The sequence below is a fragment of the Stenella coeruleoalba genome, assembly GCF_951394435.1.
Source record: "Stenella coeruleoalba genome assembly, chromosome: 11".
In the NCBI taxonomy this organism is placed as follows: domain Eukaryota; kingdom Metazoa; phylum Chordata; class Mammalia; order Artiodactyla; family Delphinidae; genus Stenella; species Stenella coeruleoalba.
In genome coordinates, this window is record NC_137157.1 from 95,176,356 (window position 1) to 95,197,332 (window position 20,977).

Sequence of the window (20,977 nt, forward strand, 5' to 3'; positions counted from 1 at the left end):
AGAAGACAATGAAAAAAGGTCACTGTGGCAGAATTAGCGTTGAACTGAAATTGACAGTTCCTGCGGCGCGAAACAGGGACTCTCCCGACAGACAGCAGGGGGGTGTCATCTCGTGTGGATGGCAAGCTGCACGGGGCCAAGTGGCGGGGTGGCGGCCGGAGGGCAGCGAGCGCGGCGTGCGTCCCCGGGACCGCGGGAGGCGCGCGGCGTGTCCCCAGGGAGCGCGGGGCCAGTGGCGCGGCTCCTCCGGCGCAGCTCATCCCCGGCGGCGCGGCCCGCGGCTCGGCTCCGCCGGCTCCTCCTTAACCTGCGCGGGGAGGCGGCGGCGGCGGCCGGCCGGGCGGGCGGGGGCGGGGGAGGAGCGCCGAGCGCGGCGCGGAGGCCGGGGAGGAGCCGGGGCCTGCAGCGGAGCAGAGCGGAGCCCGAGCCCCGGCCGAGTCTTGACACCGTCCGTCCGCCTCCTGGTTCCCCGGGAGCCCGGACTGGCCGGAGCCCGAGCGGTGGAGGCGCGGGGAGTGCCACGCGCCGGCGGGAGCGGACGGGACGGGACCAGAGAAGAGGCGCGGCCGCCGCCGCAGCAGTGACGGGCGTCGGGAGCCGCGGCCTCCCGGCCCCAGCTGCCCAGGCCAGCTCCGGGAGAGCGGGGAGTACGAGAACCCCACCCTCGGGGGCGCCCCAGGAGCGGAGGCGGGAGCGGGGACGGGAGCCACCTCTCCCCCGGCCGGAGAGATGACCCTTCGCGTTCGGGCGAGGGAAAGAAGAGACCTCTCTAGGGGACGAGTCTCTTCTTCCTAGAGGCGAGGAAGATCCCTGTACCGGCCCGGGGATGGAGCTCCCGAAGTAGAGGGGTTGATCCTTACCAAAGGCAGCGAGTGAGACCGCCCCGGCGAGCCTCCACTCCTCCAAACCCACTCTCCTCAGCTCTGGACTTTTGAGGCATAAAGGAAGGGGGATATGCCTATGGAGTAGACACCCTCCATCCCACCCACAGGGGAGAGGACTCCTTTTACACTCAGCGGCAGAGGACACTCCCGGGAGAGAAAAGGACTCAGCTCTCAGCCTTTCAGGAGAGGGGAAGAGCTCCCCCCAACTTCCTTGTACCTAGACGGTGGAACAGGGCAGAGCCCCTCCGCTCAGATCTCCAGCGGACAGAAAGAGCCCTCCACTCCCGACAGATTCAGTTTGGGGGGGAGGGGGACTCCCCCAAGGGGGAGGAGACAACTCCCGGTTGGGAGAGGCTCCTCCCCTCGTCCCCAGGGTCACCGGCCGAGTGTGGGGACTGTGCCACCTTCCCCAGGTGGGACCGCCTTCTCCTCCCCCTCCCCCTCCCCCCGCTCCTCCTCAGGGGACCCAGTTCCCCTCCCCAGCTTGGGGGGCTCAGCCAAGTACAGGAAGAGCCACTGAGGATGAGACTCTTCATCTGCCTCTGAAGAGGGGAGTCCCTCCAACCCCAAACTCCAGTACCAAGTGGTCCTGTCCCTCTGCTGGGGGAGACTTGGAGACAGGTCAGTGCTTGCTTTCTTTCATCTTCTCTCTGTCATCTTTAGGTACTAGTGGGTGTAGGGGGCTGAGATGGTGACTCTTGGGTTTCATTACTGGGGAAGGTAGAGTAACAACTCAGAACCTTCTGGGAAATGTGTTCTGAAGCTACTGGATTCAAGCCGTCATCTTGCTGCAGAGGCTCTGAGAAATGGGTTTCTTAGTGTTGGGGGACTAAAGGGATGGGATTCATTTGAGGTCCCTAGGGAAGTGTATGTTTTCATGCTGAGGGCAAAAGGATATCAGAAAACACCTGCATCTTCAGCACTCCATCCACACAGTGTAATAATGATGGCAAGCCACATCCCAGCCAGACTCCCGTGCCACTCTCCATCCTTCGGCCTTTTCATGCAGAGAGTGGGCTCCCACTAAAGTCGTGGTGGCATTTGGTGGCCTGGCCTTGTCTGGGGCTTCCGTTGGTATTACATTTTCTTACCTGTAACACTAGGTCACTTAATGTCCACCAGAGCTGTTCTCTGCAGCCCACTGTGATTACTGCTCCCTTGACAAGAAAACCAGTCTGTCTCCACTCACCCTGCCTCCAGCACCAAGAGGCCACAGGGAAAATGGGGATCCCATGTCCCGAGGCAAGAAGAAAGGGTGCGGGGGAATGCCAGCCCTGGGTTGAAGTTCTTCCCTAATGTTGGCCGGGTACCACTGCCCCAGTGCCCTACACCACTCCTGTCTTGCTGACGGTTCTCCAGGAGAAAGCAGATCCTGGAGAGGAGGAGAGGAGGGTTGCTGCCTAGCCTTCTTCCAGTCTTGCATCAAAATCAGTTGACTGGGGCTTCCCTGGTGGCGCAGTGGTTGAGAGTCCACCTGCCGATGCAGGGGACACGGGTTCGTGCCCCGGTCCGGGAAGATCCCACATGCCGCGGAGCGGCTGGGCCTGTGAGCCATGGCCGCTGAGCCTGTGCGTCCGGAGCCTGTGCTCCACAATGGGAGAGGCCACAACAGTGAGAGGCCCGCGTACCGCAAAAAAAAAAAAAAAAAAAAAATCAGTTGACTGCCAGGGAGATTTGAGCCCCCAAGGAGTTTCCTTTCAGAAAAGCACCTAATAGTCTCACCCTCTGCCTTCCTGTTCCTTGTTCAATTCTGGGTCTCTGGAACCTTGTATGTAAGTTTTCTTTCATAAGATAATAGCAGGAATCATCAAAGCCCAGACTGTCCAGAAAAGGCAAGAAAAAGGTGCCAGGAACTCCTTCTGGCTGAGCCTGGGCTGTGGGTTTAGTAGTGCTCTGCCTTTCAACCTGGGATCCCTAGCTGGGTGGCTGCTCTCCTGCCTCACCTTTAGGAAATACCTCGTCTCCTGTAAGGGGCATTAGACCCCACAGAGAGTCTAAGTGGGAGGCTTCATCTTATCTGGGTTTTGATGTTTCCTCCATTCTCTGTCCGGGCATTGGGTGGACTGAGTCTCTAAGTACATCCACTGGGTCCTGGAAGTTACCTGTTAGTCATGGTCAGTGAGACAGGGCTCTATAATTCAGGTTTGTATGGCTGTGCTATAGAATGAGGTGCGTCTGTTTCTTACTTCAGGTGGATGTGGCTCTATCCACATCCGTGCAAGGTGTGGGGACAGGTACGTGTGTGCTTTTCAGACTAAGCCTCCAGTTACCTAGAACTGTGCGTTTCTGGTAGGCCTCTAAGAGCAGGTGCCCCTGTGTAGGAACATGGAGAGGGTGCTGGTGAGAATGCCCAGCTGGGAGGAAAGGCTTGGCCTGCGCTGTCCCGTGGGAGCCCTCATGAATGGCTGCATGAGAGTCATCCCACGCAGCAGGGCAGCCCAGTCTCAGGCTAGGAGCACTTCTTCTAGGACTGATAAGAGAGCTCCATTTCGGATGTAAATAGCGTGAGGATCCTTGGTTCTTAACTCTAGAACTCCCTCCCCCATTTTTTGAAAAGAGCCAGCTCTGTGGAACAGCAGACTATTTCTCACAAAGTACTTTACCAGATGCTGGAATGCTACTTGTTGAACGGCCCAGAGCGAGCTGGACCACAACACCTGCAGGTGTCTCACTGCCGCACAGTGTAACTGGCCCTGCTGGGACTGAGTTTCCCTAGTTCTCCTTGCCTCCGTGGAATCAGTTAGAAGCATATGGCTATTGAGTTGGAGTAACTATGACTTAGAAGGTGCTACTTTCCAGATCATGTCTTATGACTAGACCTAGTTCCCCCTGAAAAATAAGGGATGATATTCCCCCATTTCTTCATCCTGAGGAGTTTACTAGTCCTGGCATTGGTCAGTCCTGGGGCGACACTCCCCCCAAAGGAAAAGTTTGAGATTCTGACATCCTGAAAACTATTGAGAACTCAGTGCGGGTGTAAACCACTGCAAGTTCGCTACTTCCAGGCTTACCTGGATGGTCTGTCCATTTTGTAATTTTCAATTTCTAATATTCTCCTTTTTTTCTCATTCAAAAATGGTAATTGCTATACTTACATAACACTAGTGCTTTAAAAATTTTAACTCAAGGTAATCCTCCCAACCACCCTATGTAGGTACGGTTATCACCTCTGTTTTCCAATGGAGAAACTACAACACAGAGAGGTTAAGTAACTTGCCTGAGGTTGCACAGCCAGTAGGTAGTAAAGCCAGGATTGAAACCCAGGCAGCCTGGCTGGTAATCGGTAATGTGGCAGACTTAGCCACTGCTCTATTAGTTTCTGCGTTATGTACAGAGCAGGAAGTTATCATTCCTTAATGTCTGACCTTGGCACCAGACAGAGAACAATTACTGACCTTTCAGAGAAAATGGGAAGAAAACTGTGCCTATTATTTTGGGTCTTACATGTCTCACCCAGGATCAGCCCCCGCCCCCCCCAACATAGACTGTCTTTCTGTTCTTCTTTGCCTTTCTCCCAATAGTGTGGTGTTCATTAGACGTTCCATGGATGTGATGGAGCCTGCCCTTTGGCTGCCTTTCCCAGTTTCTATGGGTATTTCCTTTCAGTCTTCCAGCTCGAAGAGAAGAATGTAGCCTGACTCAGGTTCTGCCGCAGCCCAGTGGCACGAGGCCCACCTGCTGGGTAACTAGGTTGGTTGGACTGAGAAATGGAAGTACCTTTTGTGTGCCTTTCTAATAATAGCCCTGAACATTAGCCGGATGCCATTATTTTGGGGAGTGTGGCATGTGGGGCAGCCACTGGCTCTTTAAGCTTCTTTCACGTGCCTCCAGGCATGAAGCTTGGACAGTGTTTATGACGGCATCCCTTTTATTGATAGGGGGAAACTGAGGCAGGAAGATTTCAGGGAGCAAGGGGCGGTTCGGGACCTTTAGTGAGTTAATGTCAAGGTTCGGAATAGAATCAAGGAACCTCATTCTCTGAGGTTCCACACACTGGGCTGCCCTTCAAGAATGGGGAAGCGATGGGAGTGAGAAAATGGGATGGGTTTAGGGAGAATGGTGCTGAAAGATCACAAGGATCTTTCGCTGCGTCTATCGGAAGATATTTTGAGTGCTGGGGCGGTATCTGGAGGGCTGGCTGGGAGGGTGCTGGAGAAAGGTTAAATTTAACCTCAGTGTCCTAACCTGGTACTGGGGAAGTGCTAGGGAAGGGCATAGAACAAGTAGCAAAAGGCCAAGGGTGCTTCGCTTTCCGGAATTCACGGTGATTGGCACTGCCAAATGGGTTCTGTAAACCACGTTGATTGTACGCTCATGTCCCTCCCTGTCCACTGTCTGGAGAGTTTCAAATGAAATGTGCCCTGAAGGCTTCTGTGTACTTAAGGTGAGACTTCCCAAGGAGCTTCAGCGGGAGACAATAGGGAATAGGGTAAAATTCCTTACAGACCCAGGAGAACCCTGGTCATCGTGAACCCGCTCATCGCCATGTCACCGTTCAGCTGGGATAACCCAGCTACAGGACCAGGTGGCTGCCCATCGCACCCTGCTTTACCCCAGAAGCTGTGCTGCTTTGACTTAGTAAAGCGCTAGGAGGTCTGAGGCTTCCTGGAATGCTTAAATGTCCCTATTAGTTTCCAAGTTTCCGTGGTTTTAGGGCAAGATGGTGGTGGTGGGATGGCAAGGAGAGTGGTGGGGAGAGGAGCTAAGGATAAAGGGGAAACCCCATCGTGGTGCTGTTTCTGAACAGGGACTTTAAAGTTTTTTCTCCTGTCAAGCAATTCTTGGGTTGCAGTTGGGTCTCACGCTGCCCAAGCCCCCGAGGCGCTAAGGTGTTTCCTTGAGCCTTCGGGAGTGGGCGTGTTGCTGGCGAGCGCAGGGCAGGGGACATGCGCGTGCTTGCAGAGACTGCGTGGGTGGGGAACTTGGGGAATTGGGAGATGAGTGAGAATGCTGACCCTTCGGAGAATGTCTCCAGGGGAGAAGAGTCTCTAACTAGAAGAGGGAGCCAATAGCCTGAAAGATGTGTTGGAGGCGGAGACTGGGGTAGGCAGGCTTATCTGCGATTGAGCTTCTAACTACAGAGTGTGTGGATGTGTGTGTAGTTGCATGTAACGCCGGTGCGTATTATCTGGGTGTGGATTTAGAGGTTATATACGGAATAGGGTTTCTGTCCAGGATTCTGAGGCATGTTAGCCTTGGACGCCTCGATGGACCCTCAGCAGGGGTCCGAGGAAGAAATCCTAGCTGGAATCTGGCCGGCTGTGCAGGCACGAGCCGGTCAGGCAGCAAGCGCTTGGGGGGTGGCTGGCATCGACCCCAGGGGAGAGCCAAATGGCTACCAAGTGGTTCCTGCCAGCCTTTCCAGATTCTGCGATACAGATCTCACCCACCGTTCTTCACCTTCCCCCACCGAAACGTCACTCTAGCTGCACCTCTCCGCCTGCAAGAGCGCCCAGGCTGCGTGGGTGGCAGCCGGGCGTGCAGACAGCAGGCGTGGGCGGGTTGGCAGCGTCAGGAGTTTGCATGGAGGTGCAGCGAGCGTGCGTGCCAGGCCGGGAAGGAAGGAGAGAGGAGGAGGGCGGGAGAAGGGGAGCTAGCCCTTAGCCCCAGAGTGGTTATTTTTAGCCCGGCGATCTGATTGTTACCGGTGAGCGCGCAGCTGGGTGTCTCCCTGGCTCAGTGCAGCAGGGCAGGCCGAGAGGTGGGAGGGCCTTGCCAATGACTTCTTCCTGGTGTCGGTGTCTGTGGGCGGGAGCTCGCCAGGGGGAGCTTTAAAGGTGCCAGGGCAGCTGTGCTCGGGCTCCGTTCGCTCTGTGTGTGACTCTGTGCCCTATGGGTAACGTTATGCCGTGTGTCTCATTGTGATCTCTGGTCGTGAGCCGCTGTTGATGTGTCCGTCTTGCATCTGTGCGTGGCTGGTCGTCACATGTAACTTATGTTGGGAACTATGTAATATGCCTCATGTGCACGCGTATGTGGGATAAAGAGGGTGAGCACTGGTATGGAACTGACGTGAAACATCTTTAAAAGTGTTGGTGTGCGCTTCATTAGTGTACACTTGTGTTTACTCTGTTTTTCTTTGCACATTCACCCGTGCTATCTATCTGTGGTTGTTGAATGTAAATATAATAAGCATCACATAATTGGAGAATAGACTCTAGCTGATTTTACGTATTTATTTTATTTTTAAAATTTATTTCTACATAGTTTAAAAAAATTATGTTATAGGGCTTTAAGTGAGAAGAATTGAGGGAATAGCTCAGTTTGGTGGGCGGTTTGATCTGCTTTTTAGTCCTGTGCGAAGGGAGAGGCCTCTTGGCCGTGTTCCACGTGAAGATGTAGAATAAGTACCAGTCTATCACCTGGTAGGTGGCTGGTGACATATCCGTTTGGGGGTTCTGGTAACACCTGGTCGAGGGCTATCCCAGGGGAGGAGTCTTCTACGGGAATTAGAGTGGGAAGAACCTCTCCTTCCCTTAAAGCCCTAGGATTTGTCTATTACTTGCCACCAGTAACCACAGGTAATATTTGTCTATTCTGTTTTCCTCTTCTCTACAGAACCCAGAAGTACCATGGCTTCTGACCTAGAGAGTAGCCTCACCTCCATAGACTGGCTCCCCCAGCTGACCCTCCGGGCTACCATTGAGAAGCTTGGGAGTGCCTCCCAGGCTGGGCCTCCAGGCAGCAGCCGCAAGTGTCCACCAGGCTCACCCACAGATCCTAACGCCACCCTGAGCAAAGATGAGGCAGCCGTCCACCAGGATGGCAAACCCCGATACAGCTACGCCACCCTCATCACCTATGCCATCAACTCCTCTCCAGCCAAGAAGATGACCCTCAGTGAGATTTACCGCTGGATCTGTGATAACTTCCCCTATTACAAGAATGCTGGCATTGGTTGGAAGGTGGGACAGCTTCTATACCCTGAGATGATTCTTAGCCTTGACAACCTTTTCCTCTACTTTTATTTCTTCCTATAACCTGGTCCAGTTCACTCTGAGCGTCTCAGAGTTGTGTGAACTTAAAAATCTCAGATCTCCCATCCGTCACTTTTTTTTCCAGAGTTGAACAACTTCCGTAAGGTGTATCGGGGACACGCCAGGGATACCGAGCCACTAAGTATAGTTATGGGGGCAACAGGATGCTGACGCTTATCAGACCCTCTTATCCTCTGGTTCATTTCACAGATATTTATTGCCACTCTGCTCTGTTGAAGTCACGTGCAGAGCGTGGCATTGCTCCATCCTACCTAGAGGTAGCATCTCGTCAGGTTTGCAGAGCTTCATTCCACATAGTCAGCATCTTTTGAAAAATTGTGTACGAAGAAAAAGAATAATATAATTAGGTTCTTCCCCAACAGCTCATCCACCATGCAAGGAAGGAGAGGATAAGTTGTTTGGCTGGAGATAAAGGAAAAAGGGGCCTCCTCTTCCAAGCAAAGAAGGAAGACTGATATTCTCAGTCCTTTGGAGCAATCACTCGCTTGCCAGTTGTTGAGTAGGAATGGGGATTTAATGTAGGTCTGTCACTCTGTAAATCACTGGCTGACATATAGACCAGATGATGAGCTGGAGACTGTTGAAAGCATTTAGTGTTTCCTTTAGAAATATGTTCCTGCTAGCTGCCATAGCCTCCACCCACCTCATCCAAGACATGGAGCAACAATATTTCTTTCCTCCAAGTGTGACCATTCCATGGGCTGTTGAGAAGACAAAGGCAAAGTGTGCCTTGTCTCACTCATAATTTATATTTTGTTATCATTCACATCATCAGTTTTTGCTTCTTTTTTTTTTTCCCTTGGCCACACCACTCGACTTGTGTCATCTTAGTTCCCCGAGTAGGGATCAAACCCACGCCCTTGGCAGCGAAAGCTCGAGTCCTAACCACTGGACCGCTGGGGAATTCCCACATCATCAGCTTTAAAACATTGTTCTTTCACGACTGATAGAATGAATTAAGGAACGGGGCAGATGTGATTTTTTTTAATTGAAGTATAGTTGCTGTACAATATTATGTAAGTTATAGGTGTACAATATAGTGACTCACAATTTTTAAAGGTTATACTCCATTTATAGTTATTACAAAATATTGACTGTATTTCCCATATTGTACAATATAGCCCTACGGCTTATTTTATACACAATAGCTTGTACCTCTTACTCCCCTATTCCTATATTGCCCCTGCTCCCCTCTCCCCACTAATAACCACAAGTTTGTCCTCTATATCTGTGAATTTGCTTCTTTGTTGTTTTATTCCCTAGTTTGTTGTATTTTTCAGATTCCACATGTTAGCGATATCGTACAGTATTTGTCTTTCTCTGTCTGACTTATTCCACTAAGCATAATGCTCTCCAAGTCCATCCATGTTGCTGCAGATGCAAAATTTCATTCTTTACTATGGCTGAGTAGTATTCTGGTGTGTGTGTGTGTGTGTGTGTGTGTGTCTGTGTGTGTGTGTATGCACACACCCCACATCTTCTTTATCCATTCATCTATTGATGGACACTTAGGTTTGGGCAGATGTGATTTTGAGGCATTTATATAGAGGCATTTATATACCTGTTGTTAGTTAGGTGGAAAGATGGAAAAACTATATAATCAGCTTTCTAGAAGCACCTGATAGTCAAATTTACAGCCATTACCTCTCATCAATTTAATTGCTTCCTTTTCCTTATCTCATTGCTCTTGCTATCTGATAGGTAATTTCCTCCATCAGTATAGTTAAGAGGTGCTTTGTTCACCCTGATACTTGAACTTTAGTGTGTGTTATATCCCTTTGTGTCCCTCTGGGCACTACTGGAAAATTTTCTGCTTTGCACGATGCTCAAATCTAACTTGCTTCTCTGCTTCCCCAGAATTCAATTCGGCACAACCTTTCTCTCAACAAGTGTTTCCGGAAGGTGCCCAGACCTCGGGATGATCCTGGGAAGGTGAGATTCTGCTGTAAGCGGTGAAGGGAGGGGAGGAAGGAGCGAGAAGTGGTTGACAGCTTAGAGTCCTATGGCTGTTTTAATTACCCAGAAGAGGAAATCATGTTAATTAGAGAAGCAGCTTTATTTTTTTCCTCAAAGGAAGAGCTTGGTTATCAAGCTGGTGGGTCCCCATGAGAGTGAATGACTAAGGAAGACTGAAATTTTTTTTAAATAGAAATATTTATTTAAAAAATGGACCTTGATGCCCCCTTTTTTGTGCATGGTGCTCTTTCTAGGTGTAAAAGGTGGGCTTAATAACCTTTGTAGGAGTTTTTCTGTATAAGAATCCCATGATTTTACCTTCAGAAGGGAGAAGGGATCGATCATCCTCTTTGTTTGACAGCTGTGGAAGCTGAAGTCCAAGAGACTTTTGCCTCAGATCACGTGGAAGGGAAGGGTTGGTCTGGACATTTCCAGCTCTTTGAACTAGATGCTGTGTTCTGTCCCTCTAGAATGATCGAGGCCTCAGTGAGCTGTTAGGACAAATTTAGTCCTCAAAAATAGCTGGTACCCTCAGGATTACAGTCCTGTGAATTTACAGTCATTTTTCTTTTCTTTCTTTTTTTTAAGGTTCCAGATAGATGATCTTCTTTAATGTTAATGTTATTTATTTATTTTTTTAAATTGAAGTATAGTTGAATTTCAGTCCAGTTATATTTTAAAAAATATAACTCTTATTTTATGTGAAAATCCCTTCAAATGTCTACTTTTCCAAAGGTGGGAATTTCCGTATATAATGATTTTTTTTTTTTCTTTATGGGGATGGGTTCTTCTTCTAGGGCTCTTATTGGACAATCGATACCTGCCCTGACATCTCCCGAAAGAGAAGACACCCTCCCGATGATGATGTAAGTCTCCACCTCAATGAGATGCCATTTATGAGCCAGCTGCTCCTTCCACATCTTTGCCTGCTTTTTCAGTCATTTCCTAAATTTGGGGCCAAGGTCAAATACCAGCAGGTGTGGAACCATTGGTCTTGGGAGGATGTTTAGCATCTGCTTATAGATTTCTCTTCTTTCACAACCCTCAGCTATCCCAGGACTCACCAGAACAGGAGGCAAGCAAGAGCCCACGGGGAGGCGTTCCAGGGAGTGGAGAAGCCTCACTGCCTCCCGAGGGGAATCCTCAGATGCCACTTCAGAGCCCCACATCTATCGCCAGCTACAGCCAGGTAGGAGGTGGAGGTGGCAGGGGATATAGGGATGGATGGATGGATGGATGGATGGATGGATGGATGGATGGTTGAATAGATTCATATATCTGTTGGTTCAAAATTATGTGTTGAGAATCTGTGCTATGGTAGGCAGATAAATTGGGAAAGAAGGAGAAAGGGAAAGAGGGAAGCTGAGAGAGAGATGGAGAGAGAGAGACGACAAAGTTTTAAGAAAGATCAGAAAAAAAGTGGTGAGAAGACAAGAAAGAGAGCCAAAAAGGTTATGAGAAAGGAAAGATTGACTATGCATGTAGCACAGGAAAAGGGCGAGAAGCTACAGCAAGATAGGAACGAATGAGAAGAGAAGGAGAAAATGATGCTCACTCATTGAAAAGGTGGGAGAGCATGAAGAGGACAGGCAGAGAACTTGGTGTCCACTAAGGGGTTGTATTGGTCCCTCACGTAGGACATGTATCGAGTCTTTCTTACCTCTTTCTGCAGGGCACAGGGTCTGTGGATGGCGGAGCAGTGGCAGCAGGGGCTCCAGGCCGAGAGAGCACCGAGGGTCCCCCTCCCCTGTACAACACCAACCATGACTTCAAATTCTCCTACTCAGAGATCAATTTTCAGGATCTAAGCTGGTCCTTCCGCAACCTCTACAAATCCATGCTGGAGAAGTCCTCTTCGTCCTCTCAGCATGGTGAGTCTGGAGTGGGGAGGGGAGCAGAGACGTCCTTGGGTTTTTGAACAGATGGGGACATTCTCTTCTTTCCCTCTTTTTCTTACTTGTAACACAAGGAGAGGTTGATCACTGGTCAGGGAAAGCATGTCATGAGCCACAACTGTGTGGAGTCAGAGCTCTTCTGGCTTAGTTCTGAAGGACAGCTGTTTCAAGAGGCGAGCTGGGTCATTAGTTTCAGTAAGTGAGTTGGAGGAATCCCCCATCTGTTCCAACTAAGGGCCATGATTTTATGGCTGCCAGCAAGTCATTCTGAGGATGGCCACTAGGGGACAGCAGTAGTTTCCTTTTCCTAAGAATCCCTGCGTTTCACTGTGAGAACAATTTAATTTTATTTTTTAACGTATTTATGTTAATTTTAATTAGGAACAATTTCAAACAGATGCAAAAATAGAGAAAATAGTATAATAAACCCTCATGTTTTCATTGCCCAACTTTACCAGTTACCGATATGTTAAGCTTGTTTTGTTTACCACCCAGATTTTCTTTAAATGGAGGAATTTAATGCACATCGTTCTACTTGCAAATACTGGTTCAGTATGCATCCTTAATGACGAAGACTTTTCTTTTAGTTATGCATTGCCATGATGACTCCTAACACAGTAAATAATGCTTCCTTAATATCAGTTTATATCTCATCCATACTCAAATTTCCCAAATTACCATAAGAGAATGATTTGAAGCCGTTATTGGGAGACTTTTTTTTTTTTTGCGGTACGCACGCCTCTCACCGCTGTGGCCTTTCCCGTTGTGGAGCACAGGCTCCGGACGCGCAGGCTCAGCGGCCATGGCTCACAGGCCCAGCCGCTCCGCGGCATGTGGGATCCTCCCGGACCGGGGCACGAACCCATGTCCCCTGCATCGGCAGGCAGACTCTCAACCACTGCGCCACCAGGGAAGCCCCTAACCACTTTTTATCATTCCATTAATCTCCGGCCGCCTATCCAGGGCCACTGGACAGAACAAGATCTCATGATTCACCTAAAGTCCTGACTTCATCCCTACCTCTAAATTCTTTTTAAAAATTTAGGGGAATTCCCTGGTGGTCCAACGGTTAGGACTCCGCGCTTCCACTGCAGGGGGCGTGGGTTCAAACCCCGGTCGGGGAATTAAGATCCCGCAAGCGATGTGGTGTGGCAAAAAAATAAAAAGTAAAAATAAAATAAAAAATAAAAATTTAAGAAACAGGAATCACAGAGCACTGAACCAGACAATCTCTCAAAAAGTCTCCCAATAGGGGCTTCTCTGGTGGCGCAGTGGTTGAGAGTCCGCCTGCCGATGCAGGGGACACGGGTTCGTGCCCCGGTCCGGGAGGATCCCACATGCCGCGGAGCGGCTGGGCCCGTGAGCCATGGCCGCTGAGCCTGCGCGTCCGGAGTCTGTGCTCCGCAACGGGAGAGGCCACAACAGTGAGAGGCCCACGTACCGCAAAAAAAAAAAAAAGTGGTTAGGAGTCACTTTGGGGAAAATTGTCTTAATTGTCATTAATTGTCTTTTATATCCCAGGGGATTCCTATCTAGAGTTGTGTTGCTAGATTGCAGCATTCGCTTGAGAAATGAGTCCAACTCAGGTGATTTGGTTGATTGGAAGTAGGGAGCTTGGAGGGCTCCCAGAAACAAAGGGAAAAAATCAGATGGAGCAAGGACAGCAGAGAGTTCACTCAAGTTTAATCACGGCTGAAGGCTGAAAGCCCGGGTCTCCATCTCGAGCTCTTCCCTGCCCCATCTGTTTGAGAAATTCATCCGTCCCCACTCTACTGCGTACCCAGACTCCGTTTTTCGTAGTGACTGCAAGAGGCAGAAGCGTGTAGGACAATAAGGAAAAGGAGAGAACAGAGGCCCATGGCTTTGTTTTATTTATAATTTGCTTTTGGAACTTTACCTGATGTCCGCTGTCTTTTGAAACTGTGATTCCAGGACTACATCCCAGATCCTTGAAAAATAGCATGAAAAGGTGCATGCTGACCTTTTGGCTAAAATTTCAGCGGTTGTCGGTGCTGTCGAGGGCCTCCGTCTGTCGGTTACCCCTGCCGGGGCGGGGGAGGAAGGGGGCCCAGGGGACCCTGCTGTCCCAGAACGTCCCATCTCCAGCCAGTGGACGTCCTGAGTGATGCGTTGCCCCGCTCACGTACCCGCTTCCCCCCCCCCCCCCGCCCCCGCCCCTCCCCGCAGGCTTTTCGTCTCTCCTGGGGGACCTGCCGCCCTCTAACAACTACTACATGTACCAGCAGCCGCCGCCGCCGCCTCCGCCGCCGCCGCCGCCTCCGCAGCCGCAGCCGCAGCCGCAGCCGCAGCCGCAGCCGCAGCCGCAGCAGGCACCCGCCCAGGGCCCCTCCAATGTGGGCGGTGCGCCCCCCCTGCACACCCCAAGCCCAGATGGTTGTGCCCCACCAGGGGGGAAGCAAGCGGGGGCCGAGGGCTACGGGCCGCCCCCTGTGATGGCCATGCACCCACCCCCGCTGCAGCACAGCGGCTACCACCCTCATCAGCACCATCCCCCCACCCACCCTGCCCAGCCGCCGCCGCCGCCGCCACAGGCACAAGGCCAGGCTCCCATCAACAGCACTGGCTTTGGTGAGTAGGGAGGGTGCAGGGAGACCCTAGAGGACTGCGGGCTGAGCCCCCTGTTCTGACTCTGGCAGGAGGTGCGGCTGGTTAGGAAGTTTAACAGTGGGTCTTGTAGCCTCTCTCCCATGAGAGCTCGTCTGAGCCACAGAGGTTGCTGCTTGGAGCTCTGTATTAGAGAATTCTTGGATAAATTGGGATGGTTTTTCATATTCTTTTGCCCATGAGCTTGGCTGTCTGTAATTAAAGCATCGATAGCTTTGTTTGTCCTGAATCTCCAGGGAGGGAGAGTCCAAAATTATCTCGGTCATGCAGCTGATAACCTACGTAGACACAAGAATCTTGCATTCAGTAGTCAGTCTGCTGTCAGTTGGCGGCTCTCTTGCCCCTCACTCTGTCTCATTACCACGCCCCCCTCTTTACAGCCTTTCCTCCTGACTGGTGCTCCAATATTGACTCCTTAAAGGAAAGCTTCAAGATGGTGAACCGGCTCAACTGGTCCAGCATTGAGCAGTCACAGTTCTCAGGTTAGTGATCAAAGGATGGTGCCTGGAGGGAAGTGGGATATAGCGGAAGTGGAAAAACCCAATGGAAACCGGAACCAGGAGGGGATGGTTAAGTGAAGCTTGAGGATGGAGGATTTCATGTTACACAAGGTGGATAATATTGATGCTCTCTTCAAGTTAGTTTTAATTAATTTCTGCCTTAATGCAAAATACGACGGTGGTTTATTCCACTGAGTTTTATCTTCAGGAGAACAAGACTCTCAGGAATTCATCACCCTGGACCACTATTTTGTAGTTTTGTCACCATTTACTGACACTGTGACCACGGCTAATTCACTCAGTCACTTTGAAACTTATTCATCAGAAAGATGGAAATTATAATAAGAATTTACTAAGGAACCAAATGTAAAATAGATAGCTAGTGGGAAGCAGCCGCATAGCACGGGGAGATCAGCTCGGTGCTTTGTGACCACCTAGAGGGGTGGGATAGGGAGGGTGGGAGGGAGATGTAAGAGGGAGGGGATATGGGGATATATGTGTATGTATAGCTGATTCACATTGTTATACAGCAGAAACTAACACAACATTGTAAAGCAATTATACTCCAACAAAGATGTTAAAAAAAATTTAAAAAAAGAAAAGAATTTAGTAAGGAAGAAATGGAATGAGAGTTTGAAAATGTAGGACTCTAACGGATGTCAGTTATTGGTAGCGCATATAATCAGCAGTGTTGATTGGCCCGTCTAGTTGGAGCAGTGAGTTGGGCATAGAGCCGCTAGGGGCATTGGGGCGTCTGCAAGGCTAGCCTTTCTTGCTGCTCTGTTTGCAGAGCTGATGGAGAGTCTGCGGCAGGCAGAGCAGAAGAACTGGAGCCTGGACCAGCATCACATTGCCAATCTGTGTGACTCCCTCAACCACTTCCTCACTCAGACTGGTCACGTGCCCCCACAGGGGGGCTCCCACCGGCCACCCGCCCCCGCCCGCATTGCTGACTCCTGTGCCCTCACTAGTGGCAAGCAGGAGCCAGCCATGAACCAAGGTACCGCACAAAGCAGGCTGCCAAGGAGGTGGAGACTGGATGATGTAAAGGAAGGGGGACGAGAAGGGCAGAAGGGAACTGAGAAACATCAGCTTATGAGCAGTGATCCAAATGCCAAAGAGATAGACCGTATGATTCCTTTTAGATCTTGATCTGGGAGGTCAGGGTTACTGAAGAAAAGGGAGGAGAAAGTCCCTGTTCCAAATCTGTGTCTCAGTAACCCTTCCCTGGATTGTAATTAGGTGGAGTTGTGATTCTCTACAGTTATATGGTCTTCAAACTGGTGAAGTAAGAGTCAATGATCACGGTTCTATATTTGTCATCCTTCTGATAGCTGTGATATTGAACTCCACCAGTATCGGGTCCCTTTGTGCCCTAAGTGGTGAGGACTGATAGCTTCTGCAGAAAGCCTCGATGCCCACAGGAGCTACAGAACAGAGCAGGGAAGGGAGAAGAGATGAAGGGGAGGAAGAGTACTTTTTTCTCCCTCTCTGTCTGACTCTGCTTCCTTGAATACGATGGTCCCACTCACTTAAGTCTTGTCTTGCTTTGGCAGTGAACTCTTATGTGCACCCTCAAGCCCCCCACCTCTACCCGGGTCCATCACCAATGTACCCACTTGCCACCCAGGACTCAGCAGGATACAATCGCCCAGGTAAGAACCAGGAAGCTTGTTTCACCACCAGCGAGTCGTTTGGCTTTCCTACGGCTCCTCCGAACCTGCATTCTTGGCTCTTTTGCCTGCACCTGCTGGGAGGGGGTGAGCCTTCCTGATTCTCAAGGCTGGAGGGTGGTCCACCTGCTGGGGAGGTGTATGTCATGGGAGACTAAAGAAGACCGACTTACTTTAAAATGAGCTCGTGCCTGCAGTGATGAAAGGAAGTAGAAGCATGGCTATAAACAAAAGATAGACGTGTAGAACATTTATGCCTGGCTTCGGAATCTAAGTGGGAGGTACACTCAGACAAATGACATGAACATGTTATGCAAATGTACCTGCTTTGTGCCCACATCTGCTTTCTTGTCTTCCTGACCTCTAGTATCAGGGTTCTGGGATTGAACTACCTCTGATGGTGAGAGTAGGTGGGGAGACCCTAAATTGCCATAAATACTACAGAACAAACAGATCCTTCACCTTTAAATGCATTCGAGAAAAATCACTGTTATCATGCTGCCTAACCGCAGTGTTTTCAGTTTTGGAGGTGACGTTCATCTCTTTGTCCAAGTATTCCTTTTCCGTGCGATTTATATACAAATTTCTGTATTGCTATTTCATGTAACAGTATATTCTGTATGTTTTTTTGTCATTATTATGTAGTCTTCCTAAGTATAATTTTTTTTTTCTTTTTTTTTTTTTGTTTTTTGGCCGCGCATCGTGGCTTGCGGGATCTTAGTTCCCCGACCAGGTATCACACCCGGGCCCTTGGCAGTGAAAGCGCAAAGCCCTAACCACTGGACCGCCAGGGAAGTCCCCATGAGTGTAATTTTTAACAGCTGCGTACTGTGACATTGCCATGTGGCCTAGTTTACTCTGAGTCTTTCCTGAGATCTCACCGCAGTGGTGGCCGGAAACAAAAATAACTCTGGGCTGATAAGGACCATAGTTTCCCCAGACCTTCCCCATGGTGGTGTTTGGGGTTGACCACCATCCGTCAAGATGGATAGAACGGCTTCCCATCCACTCTCCTTTTAATCTCCTTCTCTCTTCCCACAGCACACCACATGGTCCCTCGGCCGCCAGTTCCACCTCCTGGGGCCAATGAGGAGATCCCCGATGACTTCGACTGGGACTTGATTACCTAGTGCATCTGAGAGCCTGGCCATCAGCCCAGGGCTGGGTGGTGAAGTCTGGCAGTGGGGAAAGCACAGTCCCAGCCCATCCCTTCCGCCCTTGCCTGTATATAGATATATATCCTCTTTTTTTTTTTTTTTCTTTCTCTGCCAGAGAAGCCACCGCAAGATGCTGCCGAAGATAACCCCCTCTTTTCTGCCTCATTCTTCCTCTTCCTTCTTGTTTTTTTCCTAATTCTTTTATTATTATTCTTATTATATTATTATTATTATTATTGGTTATATGCTGTCTCCGGTCTCCTGTCCCTCCACCATGGACCACGTCCACCTCTTGCTAATTTAAAATCATCTGGCTGGAAGGTGAGGCCATGAGAGCCGCAGAGAAGGGTCTCAAACTTTGATTTCCTTTTCGTTTTGGGAAAGTCAGCGCTAGTCCCACCTTTCAGCCCCACGTTGTTTTCTGTGGATATCCGTTGGATCCAGGACTGGAGAAGCCACGTTATCGAGTAGAAGGGATCTAAAACACTGCTTGGCAACCATGAATTTGCAGGTTTTACTCAATGGTGCTAATTTTGTCCTCTGAGCTCTTCCTTGTCCCTTTATCTCTCCAATCCTACTTCTGCTGACCCTCATTCCCCATCAAGGGTGAGCGTGATGGTGGTGGCAATAAAATCCTAGTGGAATAGGAGGTCTGGGTTGGGTCGGGTAGAATATCGTAGAGGGGTGATGGAATATAAGACAGTCAGAAATTGCGTCTGTGCTACTCTGTCAGATAAACTGCCATTGGCTTATTCCTGGCCTGTTCTCTGTAGGAGATAGAGTCGGGCTTAGCCAGAGCTCTGCTTCTCTGGTGGAAATGAGGACAGCTCTTCAGCATAGGTTCAGCTTTTTGGAGATGGTTTCAGTTGAACCATTTTGACTTTTTAAACATCATTTTCTCTGGAAATCAACTGTGGCTTTTATTTGCATTTACCAATTATCCTTTCACCCCCTTATCTCATTCAGCAAATATTATTTTGTCCTCCTTTAGTTGTCTACTCGTCTCTTCCACCCATGGTATTTTCTTCCCCCATTTTCTGGCATTCTCAAGAAAGGAGAGTAACCCATTACTCCTTGTAGTCTCACCACAGCCTAGGGCAAGACGGGAATCTCTTTCCCACCCATCATAGCAGAACCAAACCTACAGTACTGGTGGCAGGAGGGTGCGGGGAGGAGAGGGGAGCTGGCATAGACGTGGGTGGAGAATATTTCAGTTATTTAACAATGTAGGCAAATGCTTCTCTTGGAATCCAGATCATTGGGGCTGAGGCTTTTGCAATCAGGCTTTTGAGGGGTGAAGGGAAATTGGTAGAGGGGAATAAGTAACCTAAAGCAAAGAGTTCCATGAGGGCCAAGGGAGACCGCCCCCCGCCCAGAGAAAGGTACAGGGATAACTTAACCTCCTTTAACAAGGAGTGGCCATGATTTATTGCTGCAAAGTACTTAGTGTATATTTGATATTAATCGTTGAATCTTAGTCATGAGAGGGAAGAACAATTTTACTTCTGTTTTTATTTTGCTGAATGTTCACTTTCTCAAAGCTGCAGGACAAAATGTACCGAATGGACAAGGCCACTCTCTCTGTGATTTCTGCTTTGTGTTCATATTCTTTTATTTACCCATGCTTTCTGCTCTCCTGCTTGTCCCCCTCATCCGCCCCTTCCTTTCTTTGTAAGGGATGCTATATGAGTTTGTTGAAGACGTCCAGTGAGGCTGAAGTCAGGGGGCAAGAAAGGGCAGTTAACTAAACAGCACTTTATTTCTTTGAAGTTCTTTGTAAGAAGTAGGGGTGTGAGTGGTGTGAATCCCCCATGGTGTCGGAGGGCAGTTAGTGGGGTTGAAGTATGCCGTAAGATTTCCCCTTGGGGAAGGGAGAATTTCTCTTGAGGGTGGTGACACGCCTTTGCCCAGTGTCCTTATCTGAGGCGTGTCTTCCTTACCCTTCCAGTCAAGGTGCCTCCTACACACGACGTCCCATCTGTTCTCCCTAAGATTCCCCCTTGACAAATCATCATTCTTTTCTAAACCCCTTTTCTACCCAGATCCATACAGGATTTGCAAGGGTAGACTAAATCAGACATGTAAATGTCTCTTGTTTATATTTCATCTGTGTCTTCTGAAAACGAGGGTCATTAAGAACTCTGGCAGGCAGCCGGAGTAACTGAAGTCTGGGGCTAGGGCTGGAGATTGGCCGTCAGGCCTTCTGGGATCTTAGCTCCTCTCCACTAAACCCAGCCTTGCTAAATGGCACAGGACAAACCTGACCCTCTTTGGGCCTCGGTTTCCCCTACCCTCCATGAAATGGAAAGAATCCTACTTTGTCTTGTTGGTCCAGCATTGCTGGCCGTGAAAGTTTTGTCATTGTTGTTGTCTTGGGTGATGTGTGCGAAACTGCAGGAGCTCACTGCCTAAAAGAGGAAGTAAGGGAGAAAGTGGAGGAGAGGGATGGAAGGAGCAATTCGTTGGTATTGATCCGCCCATCCCTGCCTTTCTCTCTTCAACCCCCACGTTTCTGGTTTGGTGAGTCCTTCATACCACCCATAATGCTTTGCATTGGTGCAGGCTGGGGCGGGGGGTGTATGGTCTCACAAGTTGTTGTTGTTTGCATGCTTTCTTAATAAAAAAAAAAAGAATGTTTATGGTTTTATCTTCCTGGCGCTGGTCTTAAATTTGTTTTTGCCAGGGTAGGAAAAGAGAAATGTGAAAGCATTTGTCTTCTATTGCCCCTCCTCACCACCCCTCACTGGGTTTGATTAGTTGACCCTGACATTCTTGGTAAGATTGATGGGAAAAAAGAATTAAAAGCATGCCTTTAACATTCTTTTTTTCAAATGCTATTAAATATAGCAAAATACTGTTGGGAGAGGCAGTGCCCCCTTGCAGCTTGATGTCCGGGCTAAGCCATCTTGCTTGCATTCTGGGATATTGTAAAGATTAAAGATCCTACAATTTGAGGAAGACTTGGGTCCCCCTCTGGGACTCCCAGTGAACACTTACAGGTACTCGCCAGAGTTTTTCATTGGAAATGAGGGAATTCCAATGGTAGGGATTTCTTCAGAATACATTTCCAGGGTAAATAGAACTCTCAAAAGGAGTCCAGAAATGTCAACTATTGAACTATTGAATCTTTATAACTATGCCAGAGTCATTCACCCTGGTATCCTATATAGTAACCCTAGAAGTTAGGGACTTATACCCAGGGTCCCATGAGAAATGTTGGGATTTTCAGAAGCCCAGCTAATCATCATTATAGTAAGCCTACAGCTACCCACTATGAGATTTATATTTG

The 20,977-nt window shown here is 49.4% G+C and overlaps 1 protein-coding gene across 2 annotated transcripts; it reads left to right on the forward strand.

Moving 5' to 3' along the window:
- The first annotated feature begins 1,380 nt into the window (after window positions 1-1,380).
- Window positions 1,381-20,922, forward strand: FOXJ2 (forkhead box J2). Of its 2 annotated transcripts, XM_079935919.1 has the most exons (11): window positions 1,381-1,505; window positions 7,443-7,789; window positions 9,740-9,814; window positions 10,636-10,704; window positions 10,887-11,027; window positions 11,511-11,709; window positions 13,921-14,322; window positions 14,739-14,840; window positions 15,649-15,858; window positions 16,415-16,513; window positions 17,573-20,922. In XM_079935919.1, the coding sequence occupies exons 2-11, from the start codon at window positions 7,457-7,459 to the stop codon at window positions 17,659-17,661; spliced, it is 1,719 nt and encodes a 572-aa protein (XP_079792045.1). In that variant the 5' UTR covers window positions 1,381-1,505; window positions 7,443-7,456; the 3' UTR covers window positions 17,662-20,922. The 2 variants fall into 2 exon arrangements, with proteins under 2 accessions (XP_079792045.1, XP_079792044.1); XM_079935918.1 differs by lacking the exon at window positions 17,573-20,922 and having other exon boundaries at window positions 16,415-17,503.
- Window positions 20,923-20,977: the final 55 nt, after the last annotated feature.